General features: G+C 37.2%; 1 protein-coding gene across 1 annotated transcript in view; it reads right to left on the bottom strand.

Moving 5' to 3' along the window:
- The window catches only part of DNAH8 (dynein axonemal heavy chain 8), a 377,764-nt gene that overhangs the window by 334,746 nt on the left and 15,784 nt on the right, over window positions 1-27,234 (bottom strand). The window contains exons 4-7 of the mRNA XM_059177846.1: window positions 25,019-25,103; window positions 19,790-19,941; window positions 9,147-9,336; window positions 7,984-8,147 (exon numbers count right to left, since the gene is read on the bottom strand). Of these exons, the coding sequence (XP_059033829.1) occupies window positions 7,984-8,147; window positions 9,147-9,336; window positions 19,790-19,941; window positions 25,019-25,103 (591 nt within the window). The remainder of the gene's footprint in view (window positions 1-7,983; window positions 8,148-9,146; window positions 9,337-19,789; window positions 19,942-25,018; window positions 25,104-27,234) is intronic.

The raw sequence follows: 27,234 nt of genomic DNA, 5'->3' as shown, positions 1-27,234 counted from the left end.
ATTTAAATAAATAAATAAAATTTTAAAAAGGAAACAATAGGCTGTCAATTAAACAGCTCAATTTTGGGACAACTATATGGAAAACTGGCTAACTATATGGAAAAAAAAAAACAAAATTAATTTCCTACCTTACATAAACACACACGTACACACACAAATAATTCCAGATATATTAAAAGCCTAAATATTATAAACAGCATGGCAAAGCTTTTAAAGAAAATATACAAGATGAGAGTAAAAATATAAAGTAAAAGCATGCAACTGAATACCATAATTGTCAGGGAAATGGTCACCACTAGGGGGAAGAAAAGGGAGTTGAAACTGGGAAGAGGACCGCATGGGGATTTTAAGGTGTTGGTGATGCTGCTTCTTGTGCAAAAAGTTACATGAATGCTCACTTTACAATAATTCATTTCTTTTATTGTACTCATTTCTGTAGGTTTTGCTATTTTAAATAAATAAATAACTTAAGAGAATATCTTCGTAATACTAAACAAAGGTTTCTTAAGTAAAATACAAGAAAGCATGAAGTTCCTAGCCACTGGAGGTGACTAAGTTGAAGCTAAATTACAATTTGTAACTAATAAATGTACATTAAAATGTACAACTTTCACATGACTAAAGACACCATACCAAATGTAGGACACTTGTGGACCAACAAAGGATTTAACATCTGGAAAATATTATTTAAACTCCAACATTTCAGTAATATATCATCAAGCAATCTGAACTAAAGGAATTCAACAAAGGATGTGAACAAGGAACTCAACAAAGAGGAAACCTATATAGTCACTGAATGTGCTCAACCCTCGACAGAAGTCAGAGGAATGCAAAATAAGATATCATTTCACACCCAACATCCTGGCAAAGATTAAAAGTCTAACAATCGTAAGTGTAACAAAAGATCTGAAGAAAAGGGAACTCTCATATGCTCTGTAAAAATAAGTTAATATAACCACTACTTGAAGGGATTTGTAATATCCAGTAAAGATTTATATACTATTTCTCTCAGCAATTCCACTGAGAAATTCTGGAATATGTGCAAAGGAGATCTGAACAGAAGTATTCACTGAATATGTATTATTATTGTTTGTAATAGCAAAAAAGAAGAAGAAAGAAAAGATAGAAAAAACTGTTCTTCTAAGGGAATGGATGAATAAACCTCTTTACCTCCTTAAACAGAGGATATTAGACATGATTTATATGTGTCCTTAATGTGTGAAAAATTATATAGCAAACTGACTTCTTTATAGAGGAATATCAGGCAGTAATTAAGTGAACAATCTAATTTACTTGTACCAACATAGATGAAAGAGAATACTAAATGAGAAAAAAATAAACTGTAAAATGATATTTAATGGTGTTATAACATTTGTGTAAAGATTTTAATCATAAATTTATATTCTGTATTTATATATATACATAATTTATTTTTATATATAATTTAAAGCTTGTAAGTATGCAAACATAATAAAAGTGTGAAACTTTCAGGGGAATGAAAGAAGACAAAGACATCAGGACAGTGGTAATACAGAGGGAGGGAAACGGCATGGGTTGGAGGCTTTCTTGAAAATAAAACAGATCAGAAGCAAATGTGGCAAACAGTATCTGTTTAATCTCAAGAGTCTTTGTTTTCAGGAGTCATTGTTATGTTATTTTCTGTACTTTTTATGTTTATAATGTTACATTATTTATTTATTTATTTATTTTTAAGTAGCTTCCACTCCCAACATGGAACCCAACAAGGGGCTTGAATTCACAGCCCTGAGATCAAGAGTTGAACCCTTGGGGCGCCGGGGTGACTTAGTGGGTTAAGCCGCTTCCTTCGGCTCAGGTCATGATCTCGGGGTCCTGGGATCAAGTCCCGTATCGGGCTCTCTGCTCAGCAGGGAGCTTGCTTCCTCCTCTCTCTCTCTGCCTGCCTCTCTGCCTACTTGTGATCTCTCTCTGTCAGATAAATAAATAAAATGTTTAAAAAAAAAAAAAAAAAAAGAGTTGAACCCTTAACTGACTGAGCCACCCAGGAGTCCCATAACTTGACATAATTTAAATTGTGATGTAATGTTTTAATAATACAAAGAGGTAAAATACATAGCTAATTTTTTAGACCTATGAAGGTGCATTCTTTAATTCATGAAAGAATTATTTGCTTTTAATTTTAACCATGGTGTATGGAACTCTTTCCTGATCTTATCACAGTCTTCCCCATCTCCTTAAAAAGAGGATACTACAGATAGTTTCAAGTTTTCTTAAATGGCTAAAAGTCTATATAGCTTGAATCACTGAATTAAAGAATGAAAATGGACTTTAAGAGTTAACTAAATCAGGGGTGCCTGAGTGGCTCAGTGGATTAAAGCCTCTGCCTTCAGCTCAGGTCATGATCCCAGGGTCCTGGGGGCAAGCCCTGCATCGGGCTCTCTGCTTCTCAGAGAGCCTGCTTCCTTCTCTCTCTCTCTGCCTGCCTCTCTGCCTACTTGTGATCTCTGACTGTCAAATAAATAAATAAATAATCTTTTAAAAAAGAATTAACTAAATTAAACAACTCTTTTGATGTTTAATTCCTGTTACATTATTTATAGATAATTATCATCCTCAAAGTGGATACTTTCAGGAATGCAGCACATTCTAACTTTTTTTTCCCCCAAGATTCATGTCTTTTATTTCCTTCTTATCTTATTGCATTAACTACGACTTCCAATATGATTTCAAACACAAATGATGAAAGGGAACATCTTTGCCTTACTCCTGATCTTAGTGGGAAAATTTTGAGTTTCTTACCTTAATATCCGGTATAGGTTTTTTTTTTTTTTATAAACATATATTTTTATCCCCAGGGGTACAGGTCTGTGAATCACCAGGTTTACACACTTCACAGCACTCACCAAAGCACATACCCTCCCCAATGTCCATAATCCCACCCCCTTCTCCCAACCCCCCTCCCCCAGCAACCCTCAGTTTGTTTTGTGAGATTAAGAGTCACTTATGGTTTGTCTCCCTCCCAATCCCATCTTGTTTCATTTATTCTTCTCCTACCCACTTAAGCCCCCATGTTGCATCACCACTTCCTCATATCAGGGAGATCATATGATAGTTGTCTTTCTCTGCTTGACTTATTTCACTAAGCATGATACGCTCTAGTTCCATCCATGTTGTCGCAAATGGCAAGATTTCATTTCTTTTGATGGCTGCATAGTATTCCATTGTGTATATATACCACATCTTCTTGATCCATTCATCTGTTGATGGACATCTAGGTTCTTTCCATAGTTTGGCTATTGTGGACATTGCTGCTATAAACATTCGGGTGCACGTGCCCCTTTGGATCACTACGTTTGTATCTTTAGGGTAAATACCCAACAGTGTAATTGCTGGGTAATAGGGAAGTTCTATTTTCAACATTTTGAGGAACCTCCATGCTGTTTTCCAGAGTGGCTGCACCAGCTTGCATTCCCACCAACAGTGTAGGAGGGTTCCCCTTTCTCCGCATCCTCGCCAGCATCTGTCATTTCCTGACTTGTTGATTTTAGCCATTCTGACTGGTGTGAGGTGATATCTCATTGTGGTTTTGATTTGTATTTCCCTGATGCCAAGTGATATGGAGCACTTTTTCATGTGTCTGTTGGCCATCTGGATGTCTTCTTTGCAGAAATGTTTGTTCATGTCCTCTGCCCATTTCTTGATTGGATTATTTGTTCTTTGGGTGTTGAGTTTGCTAAGTTCTTTATAGATTCTGGAAACTAGTCCTTTATCTGATATGTCGTTTGCAAATATCTTCTCCCTTTCTGTCAGTTGTCTTTTGATTTTGTCAACTGTTTCCTTTGCTGTGAAAAAGCTTTTGATCTTGATGAAATCCCAATAGTTCATTTTTGCCCTTGCGTCCTTTGCCTTTGGCGTTGTTCCTAGGAAGACGTTGCTGCGGCAGAGGTCGAAGAGGTTGCTGCCTGTGTTCTCCTCAAGGATTTTGATGGATTCCTTTCGCACATTGAGGTCCTTCATCCATTTTGAGTCTATTTTTGTGTGTGGTGTAAGGGAATGGTCCAATTTCATTTTTCTGTATGTGGCTGTCCAATTTTCTCAGCACCATTTATTGAAGAGGCTGTCTTTTTTCGATTGGACATTCTTTCCTGCTTTGTCGAAGATTAGTTGACCATAGAGTTGAGGGTCTATTTCTGGGCTCTCTATTCTGTTCCATTGATCTATGTGTCTGTTTTTGTGCCAGAACCATGCTGTCTTGATGATGACAGCTTTGTAATAGAGCTTGAAGTCTGGAATTGTGATGCCACCAACGTTGGCTTTCTTTTTCAATATCCCTTTGGCTATTCGAGGTCTTTTCTGGTTCCATATAAATTTTAGAATTATTTGTTCCATTTCTTTGAAAAAGATGGATGGTACTTTGATAGGAATTGCATTAAATGTGTAGATTGCTTTAGGTAGCAGAGACATTTTCACAATATTTATTCTTCCAATCCAGGAGCATGGAACATTTTTCCATTTCTTTGTGTCTTCCTCAATTTCTTTCATGAGTACTTTATAGTTTTCTGAGTATAGATTCTGTGCCTCTTTGGTTAGGTTTATTCCTAGGTATCTTATGGTTTTGGGTGCAATTGTAAATGGGATTGACTCCTTAATTTCTCGTTCTTCTGTCTTGCTGTTGGTGTAGAGAAATGCAACTGATTTCTGTGCATTGATTTTATATCCTGACACTTTACTGAATTCCTGTATAAGTTCTAGCAGTTTTGGAGTGGAGTCTTTTGGGTTTTCCACATATAGTATCATATCATCTGCGAAGAGTGATAATTTGACTTCTTCTTTGCCAATTTGGATGCCTTTAATTTCCTTTTGTTGTCTGATTGCTGAGGCTAGGACCTCTAGTACTATGTTGAATAGCAGTGGGAGAAGAGAAATCATAAAGATCAGAGCAGAAACCAATGAAATAGAAACCCAAAAAACAATAGAACAAATCAACGAAACTAGGAGCTGGTTCTTTGAAAGAATTAATAAAATTGATAAACCCCTGGCCCGACTTATCAAAAAGAAAAGAGAAAGGACCCAAATAAATAAAATCATGAATGAAAGAGGAGAGATCACAACTAACACCAAAGAAATACAAACTATTATAAGAACATACTATGAGCAACTCTACGCCAATAAATTTGACAATCTGGAAGAAATGGATACATTCCTAGAAACATATAAACTACCACAACTGAACCAGGAAGAAATAGAAAGCCTGAACAGACCCATAACCAGTAAGGAGATTGAAACAGTCATTAAAAATCTCCAAACAAACAAAAGCCCAGGGCCAGATGGCTTCCCGGGGGAATTCTACCAAACATTTAAAGAAGAACTAATTCCTATTCTCCTGAAACTGTTCCAAAAAATAGAAATGGAAGGAAAACTTCCAAACTCATTTTATGAGGCCAGCATCACCTTGATCCCAAAACCAGACAAGGATCCCACCAAAAAAGAGAGCTATAGACCGATATCCTTGATGAACACAGATGCGAAAATACTCAACAAAATACTAGCCAATAGGATTCAACAGTACATTAAAAGGATTATTCACCACAACAAAGTGGGATTTATTCCAGGGCTGCAAGGTTGGTTAAACATCCGCAAATCAGTCAATGTGATACAACACATCAATAAAAGAAAGAACCAGAACCATATGAAACTCTCAATAGATGCTGAAAAAGCATTGACAAAGTACAGCATCCCTTCCTGATCAAAACTCTTCAAAGTGTAGGGATAGAGGGCACATACCTCAATATCATCAAAGCCATCTATGAAAAACCCACCGCAAATATCTTTCTCAATGGAGAAAAACTGAAAGCTTTTCCGCTAAGGTCAGGAACACGGCAGGGATGTCCATTATCACCACATTCTAACTTTTTTGTGTGGAGAGGATTCTTTGAGAAAGTTACCCTGATTGCTAACATTAAAAATCTCTCTCCTTATAGCCATCACATTCTGGTCTTACTTCTGCCATTTAGGACCATACATTGAGACTTTCAATGACATGAAATCCCATCAAATATCTGAAGATAACATGATAGTCCCAACTCTGTTTTTCCCCCCTAGGTCAAATATCTCCATATATTTTCCTTGAATGATGTTGTTTATATCATTGGCCTATTTTTTTCTATATTGCTCATTTCTTAATGATTTATAGAAGTTCTTTATGTATTATGGATACTAACTCTTTGTTATATATGCTGATAATATTTCCCCCCAGAATATCATTTAGTTTTTAGTTTTTCCCATGATAATTTTTGCCATATGGAAGTTCTTAAATTTTTTCGTATAGTCAAGTATGTCAGTTTTTTTCCTTTGTGGTTCCTGGGTTTTGCCTCTTAAGAACATATTAATATAATCCTGTATTGTCCTCTGGTTCATTTATAGGTTTTGTTTTATTTTTCACCTTACTTATTTAAGGTTGCATTCGTTCACTCAAAGGATCTTTGAAATTCATCCATGTTGTTGCATGTATCTGTTTTTTAAATTTAAGCTTTCATACTTATGTCTATAATCCATCTTGACTAATTTTTAGGCATGACAAGAGGTCAAGAACAAGGATTAGGTTTATTTTATTTGTTTGCTTGGTTGTTTTATTGGTCAAGGTTTATTTTAGATGTCACAGTTCAGATTTTTTTCATATTAAAGATCTTTTCCATTTCCTGCATTGATTCTGCTTAATTGGAGCTATCTGTTGCAATTGCCCACATGGTTTTCTTATTTCAAGTTGCTAAATCTCAAGTTATTGTCTTTTGCTTGCTCATTTCTATGAAAGAAAATCTGTATTGATTGATCATAATAGTTAGAGAGGATCTCCTCAGCCATTGTGTAGGTCAGACCCTAATTTCCACAATGGGTTACAATTCCTCCAGTGACATAGTAGGTGAGTACAGAAGTCCTGCGGTGTCCAATTACCCACTTCAATTTCCTAGTGACACCTGGAAGAAATTCTGTGGCCAGCACGCCATACTCCAGTTAGAGTTTCCAAAGTCTTCCAATGTTTCCATTCCAACTGTACCTCCTTCTTTCTAACATAGCTCTAAGAGAGGTAAAACTGAAAATGCTCTAACTCTGGCTTGGTCAAGATTTTTTTTATCTTAGTCTTCACTTAACTGAAGATTTTCTTCTTTACTTCCACTGTCCTGTGTTCATGAATAAGATCTGTGTGTTGGTTCATAGTGTCCTCTTTCAGTTTAGAGCAATTACATAGTAGCTGATTTGGGGCTGTATGTACAGTGTAGGTTTATACCTCTCAGAATGTTGACATATGCCCCATTCCTATTGTTGCTTTTCCTACTGCCAGAGAAAAATTTATTTGACCAGGGAGTTGCAGTACTGACATGAATGAGCCTAGTTTGAACCTCTTGGTCAACAGAGAGAATTCCACTGATCAAGAGCTATTTATTTAGTGTCTAGCACTGTGATTACAGTCACTTCCTTGTATCTTATTCCTTTTGCTTATGAAGAGTATAAGCAATACACAAACTATTGGAAATGAACAACTATTCCTAATTACTCATTTCTCCACTCTCAACCCATATTGTTATGGTTCCCTCCTTAAAAGTGAAAAATATTTAAAATTGATTTTCAGAAACACCATGGTAGCTCAGTCATTAAGCGTCCACCTTCAGCTCAGGTCATGCTCTCAGTGTCCTGGGATCAAGCCCTGCATCTGGCTCCCTGCTCAGTGGGAAGTCTGCTTTTCCCTCTCCCACTCCCCCTGCTTGTCTTCCCTTTCTTGCTGTTTCTCTCTCTGTCAAATAAATAAATAAAATCTTTTTAAAAGAATAAAATAAAATAAAATTCATAGAGAACAATGATTTTGCACTAGAGTCAAGAATAGGTTAAGTTTCATAACAGAATCTGCAGGACTCCTCTTCCCTTTACTTTTAGGGACAAAAATGCAATGGCTAGGACACAGATGAGGACTACAACTCATATCTGGTGTAATTACTTGAGTTAGCTCACCTGTTCAATCTGTTTATACCATGTCATCAGCACCTCCTCTAGCTGACGAACAGTTTCTGAATTGCTAGCTGCAGCTGTCACTTCTTCAAATGTGTGCAGTTTAGAAAAATCAATATTGTCTACCTTCTTTAACATAACTGTTCCCTCGATACTTACTCTAGCACCTAAGAGGGAAGAAACAATATTGAGAAGAGGTTTTTAACGTCAATGCGTGGTTTCCAGCTATAATTACTCAAATGTTAAAGATCGAATACCTTATAGAAATATAATACAAATTGATCATTAGATCGTGATGTGATAATTTTTAATAATATTATTTTAATAACAAAATAAAATTATACATTTTTAAAAGAGCTAATAGTGAAGCAGTATTTTAAAATGCGGTGAAATTTTTCATTAATAATATAAGAATAGACTCCTCCCACTACGATGGAAGAAAAAAACATATCGTACTCCTGCAAAGATCCCTGGAAATGAGAGGATCTAGGGATCTGATTTCTTACCTCTAGGTCTCATAATTACTTTGATTAACAATTTCTTTTAGGATGGAATGTTTTTCCTCTAATGATTACCTTTAGTAACATATCTTACAGGAGTGCCTGGGTGGCTCAGTCAGTTAACTACCTGCTTTTTTTTTTTTTTTAATGCTTTCATGTTTTATTCGAAGTCTGACATGTAGAGTAGCTGGCATAGCTATCTTTAACTGCCAGAAAGCATCTCAGAATAACTACCTGCTTTTTTTTTAAAGATTTTATTTATTTATTTGACAGAGAGAAATCACAAGTACACTGAGAGGCAGGCAGAGAGATAGAGAGAAGGAAGCAGGCTCCCTGCTGAGCAGAGAGCCCTATGCGGGACTCGATCCCAGGACCCTGAGATCATGACCTGAGCCGAAAGCAGCGGCCCAACCCACTGAGCCACCCAGGCGCCCCACTACCTGCTTTTGACTCAGGTCATAATCCCAGAGTCCCTAAGATTGAGGCCCATATCCAGCCACTTGCTCAGCAGGGAGTCTACTTCTTCCCTTGCCCCTCCCCCTGCTCATGAGCTTGCATGTGCTCTCTCCCTCTCAAAAAAATAAATAAAATCTTTTTAAAATAACATGTATTATAGTTAATTTGCTCATTTTTAGCAATTTACTAAGCACTAAATTTTATACTTACCATCTAAGAATGAAAGGTATCTGCTGATGGTTTCAGTAAAAATGTGTTTTTCAGATTCTCCTTGCTTGGACTGGTTTAGAGCACCCCAGTTATTTGTTGCAAGAATAGCTGGTAGAAATACACTTGACAGCATATTCTTAATCCCATTTAAGATTCCTGTTGATGCATCCAGTACAGTAAATAGCACTTCCTGAAAGGGAAGTGTTGAAAAGTGATTTTATATGCTAATCCCATTAAAGAACTGAAAATCATAACCTATTTCACACTACAACATGCATAGATAATACTTTTATATACTAATAGGAAAACATAAGTGGTCATGAAAATGAGAGTTCTAAAATCCCCAAGTTTATATTCTGCCCCCATTCTAACCGTTCACATATAGGTTGATCAAGGAGACATTTTCCTTAATGCTTTAGTTTCTACCTAGGGAAGGAGACATGGCCTGGAGCCTATACAATATGAAGGAAATGAAGCTGAGCTTTCTGCAGAAATTGTTTAGTAGAAATGGGACTATAAAAACTCCAGTAGGATGGGGAAAGAGCAATGATACTAGCCCAGCATTTTAAGTGGGAAAAATGATCAGCTGAAGAAATCAAAGGCACAGAAATCAGAAATCCATCATTTATGAGTATGACAACTAAATTCATACAATTTAAATGACATGGAAATCCCAAGCCAAGAAATTAAGATTAAAAAAACTTGCCCAGGACCTGAAAGATTCCCTGAGGAATTCTATAAAACATTCAAAGAAGAACTAATACCTATTCTCCTGAAGCTGTTTCAAAAAATAGAAACAGAAGGAAAACTTCCAGACTCTTTCTATGAAGCCAGCATTACCTGATCCCCAAGCGAGGCAAAGACCCCATCAAAAAGAAGAATTTCAGACCAATATCCCTGATGAATATGGATGCCAAGATTCTCAACAAGATCCTAGCTAAGAGGATCCAATAGTATATTAAAAAGATTATCCACCATGACCAGGTGGGATTTATCCCTGGGATACAAGGGTGGTTCAACATTTGCAAGTCAATCAATGTGATAGAACAAATCAATAAGAGAAGAGAGAAGAACCAAATGGTCCACTCAATTGATGCAAAAAAAGCATTAGACAAAATACAGCATCCGTTTCTGATTTAAACTCTTCAAAGTATAGAGATAGAGGGAACATTCCTCAACTGCATAAAATCTATTTATGAAAAACCTACGACAAATATCATTCTCAATGGGGAAAAGCTGACAGCCTTCCCTTTGAGATCAGGAACACAACACAGATGCCCACTCCCACAACTATTATTCAACATAGTACTAGAAGTCCTAGCAATAGCAATAGACAACAAAAGAAATAAAAGGTATTCAAATTGGCAAAAATTAAGTCAAACTCTCTATCTTCACAGATGACATGATACTTTATATGGAAAACCCAAAAGACTCCACCCCCAAACTACTAGAACTCATACAGCAATTCAGTAATGTGACAGGATATAAAATCAGTGTATAGAAATCAGTTGCTTTCTTACACATTAACAATGAAAATATAGAAAGGGAAATTAGAGAATCGATTTCATTTATTATAGAACCAAGAACCATAAGATACCTTGGAATAAACCTAACCAAAGAGATAAAGGATCTGTACTCAAGGAACTACAGAACATTAATGAAAGAAATTGAAAAAGACACAGAAAGATGGAAAAGCATTCCATGCTCATGGATTGGAAGAATAAACAATTGTTAAAATGTCTATACTGCCCAGAGCAATCTACCTTTCCAATGCCATCCCAATCAAAATTCCACTGGCATTTTTCAAAGTGCTGGAATAAACAATTATAAAATTTGAATGGAAGCAGAAATTGCTAAGGAAATGTCGAAAAAGAAAAAAGAAAAACAAAGCTGGGGCATCACGTTGCCTGATTTCAAGCTTTACTACAAAGCTGTGGTCACCAAGACAGCATGATACTGGAACAAAAGAGACACATAGACCAGTGGAACAGAGTGGAGAGTCCAGATATGGACTTCCAACTGTGTGGTCAAATAATCTTCAACAAAGCAGGAAAAAATATACGGTGGAAAAAAGACAGTCTCTTCAATAAATGGTGCTAGGAAAATTGGACAGCTATGTGTAGAAGAATGAAACTCAACCATTCTCTTACACCATACACAAAGATAAACTTGAAATGGATAAAAGACCTCAACATGAGGTAGAATCTATCAAAATCCTAGAGGAGAACATAGGCAGTAATCTAGGAAAGCATAGGCAGTAATCTCTTTGACATCAGCCACAGCAATTTCTTTCAATACATGTTTCCAAAGGCAAAGGAAACAAAAGCGAAAGTAAACTTTTGGGACTTCATCAAAATCAAAAGCTTCTGCACAGCAAAGGAAACAGTCAAAAAAACAAAGAGGCAACCCACGGAATGGGAAGATATTCTCAAGTGACACTACAGAGGGCTGATATCCAATATCTGTAAAGAAAAAATTGAGAGGGCGCCTGGATGGCACAGTTGGTTAAGCAACTGCCTTCAGCTTAGGTCATGATCCCAGAGTCCCAGGATCAAGCCCCGCATCAGACTCCCAGCTCTGTGGGGAGTCTGCTTCTCCCTCTGACCTTCTCCCATCTCATGTTCTCTCTTTCTCTCTCTCCCAAATAAATAAATAAAAATTTTTTGGGGGGGACACATTGCGATACCACCTCACACCAGTTAGAATGGCCAAAATTAACAAGACAAGAAAAAACTAGTGTTGGAGAGGATGTGGAGAAAGGGGAATCCTTTTACACTGTTGGTGAGAATGCAAGTTAGTGTGGCCACTTTGGAAACAGTGTGGAGATTCCTTAAAAAATTAAAAATAGAGCTACCCTATGACCCTGCAATTGCACTACTGGATATTTACCCCAAAGATTCAGATGCAGTGAAAAGAAGGGCTGTAGGTACCCCAATGTTCATAGCAGCAATGGCCACAATCACCAAACTGTGGAAAGAGCCAAGATGCCATTCAACAGACAAATGGATACAGAAGATATGGTACATATATACAATGGGATATTACGCCTCCATCAGAAAGGATGAATACCCAACTTTTGTATCAACATGGATGGGACTAGAATAGATTATGCTGAGTGAAATAAGTCAAGCAGAGAGAGTCAATTATATAGTTTCACTTACTTGTGGAGCATAAGGAATAACATGGAGGACATTAGGAGAAGGAAGGGAAAAGTGAATTGGGGGAAATTGGAGGGGGAGACAAACCATGAGAGACTGTGGATTCTGAGAAAGAGGGGATGGGGGTGGGGGTATGGGTGAGCTTGGTGGTGGGTATTAAGGAGGACACATATTGCAGGGGTACTAGGTGTGGTGCCTAAACAATGAATCTTGGGGCATTGAAAAAATTAAATTAAATTAATTTTTTTTTTAATTGCCCAAAGCCATGAAAATATTTTTTCAACTGTGAGTGCATTTAACTCACAGAAGAATACAACAGCTACTAGTCCAGTTTGATGCTATTGATTTGATTTGTGCTAAGGTGTCTTTCTCACAATTGCATCTGCACCATTAGGAAAATGTCAGCACAGTAAAAAGGACAAATTTCTTAGTATTATAATAAAAATACATTTTGACCTTGTAGATTGCATGGAAGAGTCTTAGGGACCATGCTGAGGCTCACTGGTATACTGATGTTCAACCATGATTGTATTTACACAGTTATAATGATATAAACAAACATCTAGCTAAGCAAAATAGAATATAACTACATTGAAAGAATGAAGGGATAGAACATGGCAGGAGAAGAAGAGGATAAAAAAAGAGTTAAACGCTCATTTTCCATAGGGAAGAGTCGATAGATAATGCCTAACCTGGCAAAGGAGCAGTTAGAGCCTATTACTTGGAGATATGGAGGCAAATCAAAGAATCTGCTGAGAGTTAAAGTTTGTTTCTAGAGAGTGAGATTGAAGTCAGTTCTTATAACAAGACTTCCAGAATTTCTTCCTTTTTTTAAAAACTGCATACAACTGTGACAAAATAAAAACTACATAATAAAAAAAAGAATGGGTTGTCACAGACAAGCTGAAGGGAGAATTCATGAAATGGAAGATACACTGAGGAAACAAATCCACATGTTTGCAGACATCATGGCAAAACAGTTTCAAAGACAAAGGACAAAAACAAAGAAAAGAGAGATCACTTATGAAGTACACTTACAGGATAAGTTTCATCAGCTTCCAGAGATATCAGAACAAAATATCTACAAGGAGTTAGAGGGAAATAACTCCCAGAATCTAAAACCAAGCTAAACAACCTCTCTTAAAGCAAACTTTTGGCATAAAAAGAAAAGGAGAAAAATTTACAACCCTTCCTATTGTAAAAAGGAAGACTTTTATTTACTAAGACTCTTTAAAATAATAGAGAACTAGTATTTGTTGAGGGACTACTATGTTAAGCGACATAAGAACTTGCTGATATTATCATTTAGTCTCACCAAAATGCTTTAAGGTGGGTATGACCATTCCCAATTTAAGAATGTAAAAACCAACATTAGGGGAATCTGGGAAGGGCATATAGGATGTCTCTGTATTACCTTCTAACTTTCTGTTAATCTAAAATTATTCTAAATAAAAAGTGAAAAACAACCTTAAAAAACAAAGTATGTAAAACCCTAAGTCACAGACAGAAAAGAAAAGCAACCTGTCAAGGAACACCACTCATCAGTGGTGAGGCTAGGAGGCAAATTTGGGTCTATCTGAATAAAACTGCTGTTTTTCCCAATCTAACAAGCTGCCTTTCTGGGACTAAGTAAGCAATGTCTAGGTCAATTCTCTCTTCTTTCTGAAACTGTCAAAGAGTTAAAATATTAAGGAAAGAAGAGGCTAAATAAAGTAACTTATACTCAGAATTGTGTGAACTGCATTAAATTCACTCCCAGTGAATGGAAAGATGGAAATTTTTTGCACACCATCTAGAAGAAATGGAATTTTCATGAATTTTAAAAGCAGTATCTAAGGGATAAATATCACTGAGCTCTATTATAGTAATTTCTCAGTTTCTTTGAATACATGAATACATTATTTTTCTTGGGACTCAATTCAGTCCTATGTGTAGAAAGGAGATAAAGTAAAGTGAAAATATGACTATGACGGTATGTTCAATGTTTATAGGCTGGTGATGTCAATACATGGCAGAATAGAATGGCCCTTATTTTTGTCTCTTAACAAGAACCAGGAATTTAGTTTTTATCCATGGACAAAAGTGGCATTATGAGAGCTTGGGCATCCAGCACCATCTGCCAAGGAACTCAGGAGGAGTCTCACCCACCATGCATCAGGGAACAGGCATACAGACTTCAGTCCTGGTGTGGAAACTGCAGTGGCCATGTACCAACTTCAGCCCCACTCAGATACTGTCTAGGGGCCCCTAGAAAGCACTCTTAATCACTCACAGACAGAAGAGCCTTCATGGAAGTCCAGATTTCCAGAAAAGAAGTTCTAGCACACAGTTGGAGCAAAAAAAAAAAAAAAATGAGTTTGGGTGCACTGGGTAAGGTAAGAGGAGCACCTTGACTTTATGTGTATTACCCCTCCCCCAAGGCAGCATAGTTTAGGACCAAGAGAGATCTTCTCAGCCTTCAATTTCTCTTGCAGGGGAAAGTAAGAGTATGTTAGTGAGCATCCAACCTCCCCAGCTGTGTAGGATGCTGCCAAAGAGGTTCATTTCTCTCCCACCCTATCCAGAGTACTGAACTATGAGCTGCATGGCTGGGAGCAGGGGGCAGAAAGCAGCAGAGAGAGTACCAGAAAAGAGTTTTGGAAGACATTAAAGGGAAGCAGACAAACTGCATCACAGAGTTCATCAAAAAGCCCACCCTGAGAGAGCATGGTCACTGGGAACATCTGACTCATGGATTCCCCCAACTGGCCCTGGGCACCCCCAGCTCTCAGCATGCCTCAGCCACACATGCCCCTCTGCCCTGTGGCTGGCTCCTTGTGCATGCTCCTGATGGCAACAGGAAGAGCAAGCTTTGGCAGATGGCTACTGAGTACATGAAGAAAGCCAGCCCAAATCTTTTGGCCAGGGGGAGATCACAAACTTGAGCTTTCACATCACCTTGGGAAATGAAAGGGAGGCTGTCAGCTTGGTACACTGCAGGATTGAGAGAAGGCATACAAACACAAGAATTCAGCCACAAAAAAGAGAAAAATTGTAGAGCAGGTTTATCCATAGAAGGTCCAAGGGAGCCTTAGGATCATCTTAGGGAAGGTATTTCTCTACTAAAGACAATAAAACTGGCAGAGGTAACTATTACCTCAAATGCAAAGAGAGCAGTTCAAAACTATAAGGAACATGAAAAATAAAGGAAATATTATCACCAAAGGATCATAATTAATTTTCTAGTAACTAACCCCAAAGATGTGGAAATTTGCAATTCACCTGAAAAAGAATTTAACATGGCTATTTTAAGGGAGATCAATGAGTACAAGAAAACACACAAAGATAATTCAACAAAATCAGAAAAACAATACATGAACAAAATGAGTTAGAAATCATGAAAAAAGAGCCAAACAGAAATTATAGAGCTGAGGAATACAAAGAAATGAAAAATGCAATGGTAATAATCAACAACAAAATGGATCTAAGCAGAAGAAAGAATCTGTGAGATAGAAGATAGGAACTTTGAGTTTATCTTGTCAGGGCACAACAAAGGATAAAGAATTTCAGAAACTTTAACCTATGTGAAATATGGGATATCATCAAAAGCACCAATTTGCAAATTATTGGAGTTCCAGTGAGAGAAGAGAGGCAGACGAGGGCAAAAAGCTTATTTAAAGAAATGGTGACTGAAAACTGCTCGAATCTTGGGGAAGATTTTGATATCCAAGTTCATAAAGCTCATATGTCACCAAAAAAAATCAACTGAAATAGATCCTTTCCAAGACACATGATAATAAAACTGTCAAAGCTGATGAATACCCAAGTTTTTGTATCAACATGGATGGGACTGGAAGAGATTATGCTGAGTGAAATGAGTCAAGCAGAGAGAGTCAATTATATAGTTTCACTTACATGTGGAGCCTAAGGAATAACATGGAGGACATTAGGAGAAGGAAAGAAAAAGTGAATTGGGGGAAATCGGAGGGGAAAGATGAACCATGAAAGACTGTGGACTCTGAGAAAAAACTGAGGGTTTTGGAGGGGAGAAGGGTGACGGGTTGGATGAGCCTGGTGGTGGGTACTAAGGAGGGCATGTATTGCATGGAGCACTGGGTGTGGTGCATAAACAATGAATCTTGGGTCACTGAAAAAATTAAATAATTTTTTTAAAAAAAACCTGAAAGACAGAGAGAAAATCTTGAAAGTAGTAAGAGAAAAGAAGCTTGTGACTTACAAGGGAAGTCAATAAAATTACCAATAGATTTCTTAGCAGAAACCTGATAAGCCAGTAATGTGTGGAATAATATATTCAAAGTGCTAAAAGAAAAAAAAAATGCCAACTAAGAATACTCTATCTGACAAATTACCCTACATCAATGAAGGAGAGATAAAGATTTTTCTAGACAAACAAAAGCTGAAATAATTCATCAGGAGTAGATCTGCCTTACAAGAAATGCTGAAAGGAGTTCTTCAAGCCAAAATGAAAGGACAGGGTGCCTGAATGGCTCAGTAGGTTAAGCCTCTGCCTTCGGCTCAGGTCATGATCTCAGGTTCCTGGGATCCAGACCCACATCGGGCTCTCTGCTCAGCGGGGAGCCTGCTTTCCACACCCCTCTCTGCCTGCCTCTCTGCCTACTTGTGATCTGTCAAATAAATAAATAAAATCTGAGGAAAAAAAAAGAAAACAAAATAAAAGGACACTAATAACTGACGTGAACACATATGAAAATATACAATACACTAGGAAAGGTAAGTATGCAGTCAAATTCAGAAGACTTAAATACTGTAATATGAGTGGTGTTAACCACATAGCTCTAGTATAAAAGTTCAAAAATAAGAATAAAAAAAAATAAGAATGATAAAAAAAAAGTTCAAAAATAAGAATGATAAAAACCATAGCTACCAAATTTGTTAAAGAATACACAGTATAAAAAGAGACATTGTGACATCAAAAACATAAAAAGGAAGAGCAAAAGGTAGAGTTTTGTTTCCAATGAAAGTTACTTGTTATCAGCATAAAATAAACTGTTATATCTATAATGTTTTATGTAAGCTTCGTGGTAACAACAAAGCAAAAATCTAGGGTAGATTCACAAAGATTAAAAAGGAAGGGAACAGAGCATACCACATGGAAAAACACCAGTTTACAAAGGTAAGTAGAAACAGAGGAAAAAGAAAAAATAGAAGTATAGAACAACCAGAGAGCAATCAATAATACAGCATTAATAAGTCCTTACATAGCAACAATTACTCTAAATGTAAATGTTTTGAAATCACCAATCAAAAGGCACAGCATGGCTGGATGGATTCAAAAAGTAAGCCCCAACTATTTGCTGCTCACAAGAGACTGACTCACTGCAGCCTTAACGATACACAGAGGCTCAAAGTGAAAAGAGAAAACAAATATTCCATTATAATAATATAATATACTTCTGAAACCAAAAGGAAGTGGAGGTAGCGATACTTATATCAGACAAAATAGGCTTTAAACCAAAACAGTAACAAGATGAAAAGGTTATTATAGAGTGATACAGAAGTCACTTTATCAAAAAGACAAGGCAATCATAAATCTATATGCACCTAACAACAGAGCACACCTAAATATATTAAACAAATACTAAAAGATCTGAAGGCAGAAACAGACAATGCAACTTGCAGCAACTTGCAACAGTAGAGAGTCCAACCAGATAAAAAATAAAGAAGGAAATGTTGTACGTGAACTGTAATTTATAACAAATGGACCTAGTAGTCATATACAGAACATTCCACCCATTAGTAGAATATATACTCTTCCCAAATGCACATGGAACATTTCCAGGAAAGATCCTGTTGTGGGTCACAAAACAGCAAATTTAAGATGACTGAAATCATACCAAATTTTTTTTTACAATCACAATGATATGAAACTAGAAATCAATGATATGAAAGCTAGAAATTTCACAAATATGTGAAAATTAACACACTCCTGCAAAAACGATGGGTCAAAGAAGAAATCTAAAGGGAAATAAAAAATACCTTGAAACAAATGAAAATGGAAACAGAACATACCAAAATCTATAGGATTTGGGATGCAGCAAAAGCCATTCTAAAAGGGAAGTTTATAGCAATAAATGCCTATGGTAAGAAAAAAGAAAGATAAAGCAACATAACTTTACACCTCAAAGAACTTGAAAAAGAAGAACAAACTAAACCCAAGGTTAGCAGAAGAAAGGAAATAACAAAGAGCAGAAATAAATGAAATAGAAACCAGAAAACTAATAGAATGACCATCTATCTGAGCTGAGAATATAGGAAAAATAGAGATAAAATTTGTACAACTAAATAGCAAACAAGCAAACAATACAGTTAAAACATGAGTGGAGGAACTGAACAGACATTTTTCTAAAGAGTCATCCAAATAACTAACAGGAACATGAAAAGATGCCCAACATCAGTAATCATTAGGGAAAGGAAAATCAAAACCACAATGAGATATCACCTCATACCTGTTAGAATGGCTAAATTCTAAAAGACAAGATGATAGTGAGGGATGCCTGGCTAGCTCAGTCAAGGGAGTATGTGACTCTCAACATCAGCATAATAAATTTGAGCTCCACGTTGGGTGTAGAGACTACTTAAATGATAAACTTAAAAAAAAAAAAAAGGACAAGAGATAAATGTTGGTGAGAATATGGAGAAAAGGGCATCCTAGTGCACTCTTGGTGGGGATGTCAATTGGTGCAGGCACTATGGGAAACAGTACAGAGGTTCCTCAAAAAATTCAAAGTAGAACACCATACAATCCAGCAATCCCACTTCTGGATCTATATCCAGAAGAAATGAAATCAGGATCTTGAAGGGTTATCTTCACTTATACATTCACTGCAGCATTATTCACAATAGCCAAGATATAGAAACAACCTAAGTGTCCATCTATGGATAAATGGATAAAATATATATACAGGATATACCTGATATATACAGGATAAAGGATATATACAGGATAGAATATTATTTCACCACAAGAAGGAAGGGAATCCTGCCTTTGAGACAACATGGGTGGACATTGAGGACATTATGCCAAGTGAGATAAGTCCAACAGAAAAAGACAAATACTGTATGGTCTCATTTACATGTGGAATCAAAAAAAGCTGACCTCATGGAAACAGGGGGGTAGAATGCTGATTACCTAGGGGAAATCAGGAGATGTTTGTCAAAGCATACAAACTGTAAGCTACAAAATGAATACCTTTGGGGGATCTAACATACAGCATGGTGATTATAGCTAATAAAAACATATATACTCGAATGTTGCTAAGACAGGTCACCTTAAATGTCATTACCAAAAAAAGGTAATTAAATGAGATGATGAGCTGATGCTACAGTGGTAATCAGTGGTAATCAGTTCACAAAATATCAGTGTATTAAATCAACATGTTACATACAACTTAAACTTCTTGTTAGGTGCACCAGTTAAGCTGGAAAAAACATTTAACTATATATTTGAAAAAAATGCAAACATACCTCATGAATATTTTTAATATTTATAGCAATATCACTGTGACAGCGAACAAAAAAGATACATAATCCTTTTAGTTTCTCCGGGGCAGCATTGTCTATATACAATCTCATCATTTTGGCCCCTTTGGTTGCTCCAGCAATAGTTCGACCACATTCTGAAAACAAAAGTCAAGAGTGTAGTGCGTCATCACAGAATGGATCAACTGTGGCAAATGATTATGGGTGTCACAGCATTGCCTCTTGCTTCACTTTACTGTAAGGAATTTTTTATATGATTGTAATAATTTTTTGTGGGTTTTTTTTGTCTACAAAAAGACATCACTAATTGGAATACTTGAAGTGTGGCATCCTCAGCTTTCTTTCCCCGAGTTCTGTGCTTTTGCTCCTTTTGGCCTCGCCTCAGGCAGGGTCTTCACACAGACTGTTCTAACCCATCTCCAGTCCTTTGCCTCCCCAGTTTCTACTTATCTTTCAGATATCAGCTGATATCTGATATCTGATATACTGATATATTAGGGTATAGCCCCCTATGAACACACTCATAGTCCCCAATTATATTAAATTCTTTTTTTGTTATAATTATTCTATTTTATTATTATTGTTAATCTTACTAGGCTTAATTTAGAAACTAAACTTTATGGATATATAGGAAAATATAGTATATTACATTCTTCCTCAAACTGATCTCAGTGAAAACTAATCATTTAATTTTAAAAACTAGTAAAAGATGAGAATTTTGTTAGATGGTTAGTTGTACTACTAATAAACAAAATTTATCAGTCTTCCTAGTCACAATAATTTAAAATATGATAAAAGAAATTTTAAAATCCCTATCCTGAAGCCATGATAATATTTTGTCTTCCCAGCCTTCTCTCTTCTGGGTATGGGGGGCTCCTCCTGTCCTGTGATTCTGGAGGACACCAGCCTCAGAGCCCTGCTGTGGTGGGCATGTGCAAACGAGACTGAGCAGACTCTCTGCAAGGAGGTCAGTCCCGACTGGAGGCACACAAAGGTAAAAGGAGACTGGAGAGATGTCAATCTGGTGGTGAGTCCTAAGGAAACTGCCTTGAAATCTGTGGGAATACTCTATGCTTGTCCTTCCCAAGGCCTGGTGGTTCCACTAGTTCTCAATTTTGTGAACAGCCCAGACTTTTTTTTTTTTGCTAATGTAAACCAGAGATTACTGTTTACTGAGGTTGCCTACAACCAAAGAGCCTTGATACACGGTATGTAAGAGCTCATGTGCTCATTCATGGAGGTTGGCACAGAGAGGTGCCTCTACCCTTAATAACCTCCCTCCCTCTTTTTCCTTGATAAGAAAACCCATCCAGCAATGGGTTTTCTTACCCATCCGGCAATATGTACATCCCCAAAGAGACAACAGCTTTTTCAGCCCCCTGAACCCCTGTGGTAGCCACATGACACAGTTCTGGCTGATCAGCTCACGCTTTCCCAATAACAGGAAGAGGCAAGGCCCTTTCCCACAAGCACCTTAGACTTGGATGTGATGGTTAGAACTTCATCTTATAAGGAGCAAATATGAACACAAAAGCCAACATGTTAAAAATGACAGAATAGGAAGAAAAAAAGAATCTGGCTTTCTAATGACAATGCTGAGTATTTGAACCATTGCCAACCACTACCCACTTTCTTATGAGAGAAAAATAGAGCCCCTGTTTGGTTAAGACACTATTAGGACTTCCATTACCTACAGCTAAACATATTCTGTATATTAACTACATATTCTGTATACCCATCAGCAGGGGAATGGTATCTAAAAACCACAATGCAACTATACTATGGAATATTGCAAAGCATTTTTAAAGCTTTTTTAAAAAGATTTTATGTATTTATTTGAGAGAGAGAACACAAACAGAGGCAGGGCAGAGGAAAGTGTCAAGCAGACTCCCCGCTGAGTAGGGAGCCTGATGCGGCGCTCTATCCCAGGACCCCAAGATCATGACCTGAGCCCAAATCAAAAGTCAGATGTTCAACCAACTGAGCCACCCAAGCGCACCTGTATGGTATTTTAAAGTAACATAAATCTATATATAACTGGAAAATGTCCAGTCTATACTGTCAAATGCAAAACTCAAATCAAGAAAAAAATGTACTATATGATCACATTTTTAAATAATAATAAACATTTATGTATTAGTAGATGCCTCTAAGAAATACATGTAGAGGAATATTTGCCTAGCTAATAAATGTATTACTTTTCTAGGTAGCAAAATAATCATTAAAAATATACCTATCTTGGGGCACCTGGGTGGCTCAGGAAGTTAAGCCTCCAACTCTTGATTTCAGCTCAGGTCATGATCTCAGGGCTATGAGACTGAGCCCTGTGTTGGGCTCTGTGCTGAGCGTAGAACCCATTTGGGATTCTCTCTCCCTCTCCTTCTCCCCTTCCCCATGTGCTCTCTCTCTCTCAAAAAAAAAAAAAAAATATATATATATATATATAGACACATATCTTATATACATATCTTTTCTACTGACAATTGCCCTCCTGAGAATCCTTCCTAAAGTCTTCCTAATGCGCATTAACTTTAGTGATATTTACTGAGGCATTGTTTACAAGATCAAAAAGTTGTAAACAACCTGAGCTCTAATAATAAGAGATAAGGTTTGAAAATAATAGTATCATTAGCCTAATGAAATATAATGCAGCTGTTTAAAATTAAATTGTAAAAATTGTGACACGAAGAAGGGAATATTATCAAATTTTAAAAGCCACCATACAATAACATGTAGAGTTGGATCCCATTTTTGTAACATATATACCTATTTTTATATATACTTTTTTTTACATATTATACTCTACATATATATACATACACACTATACATATACATAACTTTCTCTCTTTCACTCCCATCCTTTCTCCAAATACAAGAGGGGGCAAAGAAGTTACAGAGGAATAGTCATCAAGGAATTAACAGTGCTTATTCCAAATGGCTAAGAATGTGGGTGTTTTTCATTTTTCTTCTCATTGTAGGTATTTTCTTATATTAAAGCATTAGATGAAAATAGAAGAACATAATCAAGTTCTGTATTTCACAGTGCAAACTTAATGAGACAGGAGGAGTTTGGAGAAAAGTGGTGGATAAGTCTGGAATGCCCTGGGCAGGCTCTGTAGAAAAAAGAATGTCAGAGGTAATCCAGAGGAGGGGTAGGATTTGGCTGGGTATAGAGGAAAAAGGCATTCTGTGAAAGTCAGGAGAACAGAGCAAAGGGCACAGAAATGACCTAGAATGTCCAGAAAACAAGGAAGAGACTGGCTTAAAGGGAGCAACAAATTTATGTCTGCAAGAATAGGAGAGCAGGCTAAATAAACACTGTGTGTCCAGGTTACGATGGGCAGAGAAATGAGGGGTTTGGACCCAGTCCCATAACTAGCATCACAATATAAAGTTTTACTTTTTAGAATTTTTGCTGAAGGATAACATATAGTGTTACATAGTTTCAGGTGTACAATGTAATGATTCAACAATTCTATATATTTCTCAGTGCTCACTAAGATAAGTGTGATCTTAATCCCCTTTACCTATTTCACACAGTCTTCCACCTGCCTCCCCTCTAGAAACCACCAGATTGTTCTCTGTATTTTTAAGAGGCTGGTTTTTTGTTTGCTAGTCTGCCTCTTTTTTTCTTGGTTCCTTTGTTTCTTAAATTCCATAAATAAGTTGAAATCCTATGGTATTTGTCTTTCTCTGATTTACTTCACTTAATATAATACCCCCTAGATCCACCCATATTGTTGCAAATGGCAAGCTTTCAATCTTTTTTTTTTTTTTAAGATTTTATTTATTTATTTGAGAGAGAAAGAGATCACTAGCAAGGAGAGTTGCAGGCGAGGGACAGGGAGAAGCAGACTCCCCATCAAGGAGGGAACCTAACACAGGACTCAATCCCAGGACCTATGCCAAAGGCAGATCCTTAACCAACTGAGCCACCTAGGTGCCCCAAGATGTCATTTTTTGTTAGGGCTGCAACCTAAGTGTCCTTCCATAGATGAACGGATAAAGAAGATGTGATAGACATATACAATGGAATAAAAGATTTCCTTTATAAGTAAATATTTATAATTTACAATTTATAATTTATAAGTAAAGCAGTGTGAACTTCAGGGAGGGAATCTGATTTCAGAGCTACAGGTCTTCATTCTGGAACACTAGAGCAAGCATGAGAGATGAACCTCACCTAAAGGCAGCAGAGGAGAAAAATGAAAAAGAACCAACAGGAGGGACAATCCACAGGACTTCTAAGACAAATAGTCTAAGACCAAAAGGATGGTCCATTCATCTGGTTATTAAGACAAAAGTTTCACATCCTAGTAAAGTGTTAATTATTTTAGGAATCCTGCCAATAGTGAGGAGCCCAGATATTCCAACTGACAGCAGCAACAGACACAAGATGCTGACTCACGACCACAGGGCCAGCTGCTGGGCCCTCACAGTTCTCCTGGTCATCTGAAATCCTGTATGCAAAATGGCTCCCCCTGTTTCAGGGAAAATGGAATTAAATTCTAGTGAAAACATATATCCATTAAGAGATATCAGTGATTTCTGTAAGTACATTTTCTCCTTATATTATAGTGGTCCCTGAAATACATATTTGGGCTGAACATGTATTATTTTTAAATTTATTTATTTAAGAGAGAGCAAGAGATAGCAGAGCTAGCAGAGAAAACATGAGTTGGGTGAGGGAAAGGCAGGGAGAGGGAGAAGCAGGCTCCTTGCTGAGTAGGAACCCTGATGTGGGGCTTGATCCCAGGACCCTGGGATCATGACCTGAGCCAAAGACTGTGCCACCCAGATCCCCCCAAAATGTATTTTTTTAAGACACTTTTTTTGGAGGGGCACCTGAGTGGCTCAGTCAGATGGGCCTCCATCTCTTGATTTCGGCTCAGGTCATGATCTCAGGATCATGAGGTTGACCCCTATAAGGGACTCCATGCTTGACAAAAAATCTGCTTGAGAGTCTCTCTCCCTTCCCCAAGTCCCTCCCAGCTTGTGCATGCACACACTTGCTCTCAAATAAATAAATCTTAAAAAAAAAAAAAAAAAAAGGCGCTCTCTTTTCCACACCTAAGCTTCTGATAAATTTTCTGTATAAATATACTTCTGTAAATCTTTATAAATATATATCTACTTAGAAGAGGAAAGATATGCTGCATCTTAATATTCATTAACTAATAGCCAGCACATTGCTTTCATAAAATATCCTTACCAAGGCCAGGGACATCTCCTTCCTGGTACAAAAATTTCAGTGTCTTACAACCATCTTTCATAAAAAAATGAGTAAATGCTTCCAGCTGTTAAATAAAAAAGAAAATGATGATCAGTAAAATGACTAGTTACATTAGCTACAATAAATTGAACTGGGATAGGCAGGTTCAAAGACTTTATTCAAGATTCAAGACTTTATTCAAGAGTGACAGGGACATCAGAAGCAGGATTAGAATTTGAACTACTTTAACCCCCAAATTACCATGAAATAGATGGTAAATTCTATTTCTGAACCTATACTAATGATCTGCATATATAATTAGGCAGGCACTTTACCTGACCCTGCCTCACAGAACTTTATAGGAGTAAATGAATGAGTCCAACTGGAGGTAAATATAAAGAATTATTACTAAAACAAACTATTCTTAAAAACTGACTTGGAGAATAGAAAACTTGCCTTACGAACTAATTGGTTTTTAGACCAATTATTTGAGTAATTATGTTTTCAGCTATTGTCATTTGACCCATATTGTAGCCAAACTAACATAAAAACAAACTATTAGGGGTGCCTGCATGGCTCAGTGGGTTAAGTCTCTGCCTTTGGCTCAGGTCATGATCCCAGGGTCCTGGGATCGAGCCCCACATCGGGCTCTCTGCTCAGCAGGGAGCCTGCTTCTCCCTCTCTCTGCCTGCCTCTCTGCCTACTTGTGATCTCTCTCTCTGCGTCAAAAAAATAAATAAAATCTTAAAAAAAACTTCTCTCCTGGTCTTCAAAAAAAAACCCCCAAAACCAAACTATTATAATGAGAGTTTCCCATGTTAATGAATATGAAGCTCTTATTTAATTACTTATATGTAAGTGTCATATCTTCAGTAAGTGGAAAAGTAAACAGGTCATGTAAACAAAAATCGTCACACATCGCTTGGGAAATACAAAGTTACTCAACCCACTTTGTCCACGGAGTCTATACTTAATGTCTCTCTTGAGCAACGGGCTTCTCTTCGCTTACTGGCCACATGTGGGAAGTACACCAGATCTGGCAAAGCCTCTCCCCCTAGGACAATTGTTCTCAAACTTTAGCATACATCAGAGAAGCACCTAGGGCTTTAAAAATAAAACAGAATTCTGGCCCTGAGGACTTGTATTTCTAAAAAGTTCCAGATGAGGGGTGTGGGTGGCTCAGTCGGTTGAGCCTCTGACTTTTGATTTCAACTCAGGTCGTGATCCCAGGGTTGTGAGATTGAGCCCCACATGGGTCGTCTCTGAGCCCAGCAGGAAGTCTGCTTGAGATTCTCCCTCTCCTTCCTCCTTGGGTCCTCCCCCTGCGCATGATACGTCTCTCTCTCTCTCTCTCTGTTTCATTCTCTCTCTCTCTCTCTCTCTCTCTGAAATAAATAAATCTCTAAAAAGTTCCAGTTGATATGATGCTTCTGGTTCTGGGATCCCATTTGAGAACCGCCATCCCAGAAAATGAAACATCCACACAGATGCACCAAATTGAAGCCCTTCATTTTCTACTCTTCCATCTCACACATAAACTTGACTCTTACATAATTACAATCTGAAAGATACAAAAACTGTCAGCACAGCGATTCCTGCTCAGTTCCATAAATACCTTCTTGCTGTGTCTGATCATATGACCCATTAGATTTGATAGTATCCAAATTATCAAAAACAGAGCACACACCCATGATAAAAAGACATCACAATATCAAATGCAACAAATTCTTATTCTCTGGACACAATGTGCTCCTGAGATCTGAGAGTGAATATTGTCATGGGTTGAAATCATGATTATAAATTAAAAATTCACTTATAAATTTTACAAATATCTCATCTGCACTTTACCACTGCCTTACACTAGATAGGGTGGCATTATTATGCCCCTCTTACAGAAGAGATAAGTAAAGCTAAAAAGAATTTGAGTAAAAGACCCAAAGACACACAACCACAAGTTCAGAGCCTAGAACCAGAGGCCAGCCTTGGGCCTCCAGGGCTGTGCTCCATCCACAGAACCACACTGCTATTGCCTTGACTTTGGAAAATACTGTCATGTAAGCGGGGAAAGCAAGATAGTCTGTGATTATCCTGAGCAGTGCTGAATGAAGACAGCAGCAAACCATGGACACCAATGCGGTAGAAACTTCTGTATTGGTCAGGGTCCTGGCAAGAAAAGAAGTCCCAAAAATGGGTTTTTAAAGAAACTTTATAACATA

The sequence above is a fragment of the Mustela lutreola genome, chromosome 6 (genome assembly GCF_030435805.1).
Source record: "Mustela lutreola isolate mMusLut2 chromosome 6, mMusLut2.pri, whole genome shotgun sequence".
NCBI classification, from domain to species: Eukaryota; Metazoa; Chordata; class Mammalia; order Carnivora; family Mustelidae; genus Mustela; species Mustela lutreola.
The sequence above is the reverse complement of the archived record's forward strand: the minus strand, read 5'-3'. Positions and strand labels throughout refer to the sequence as shown.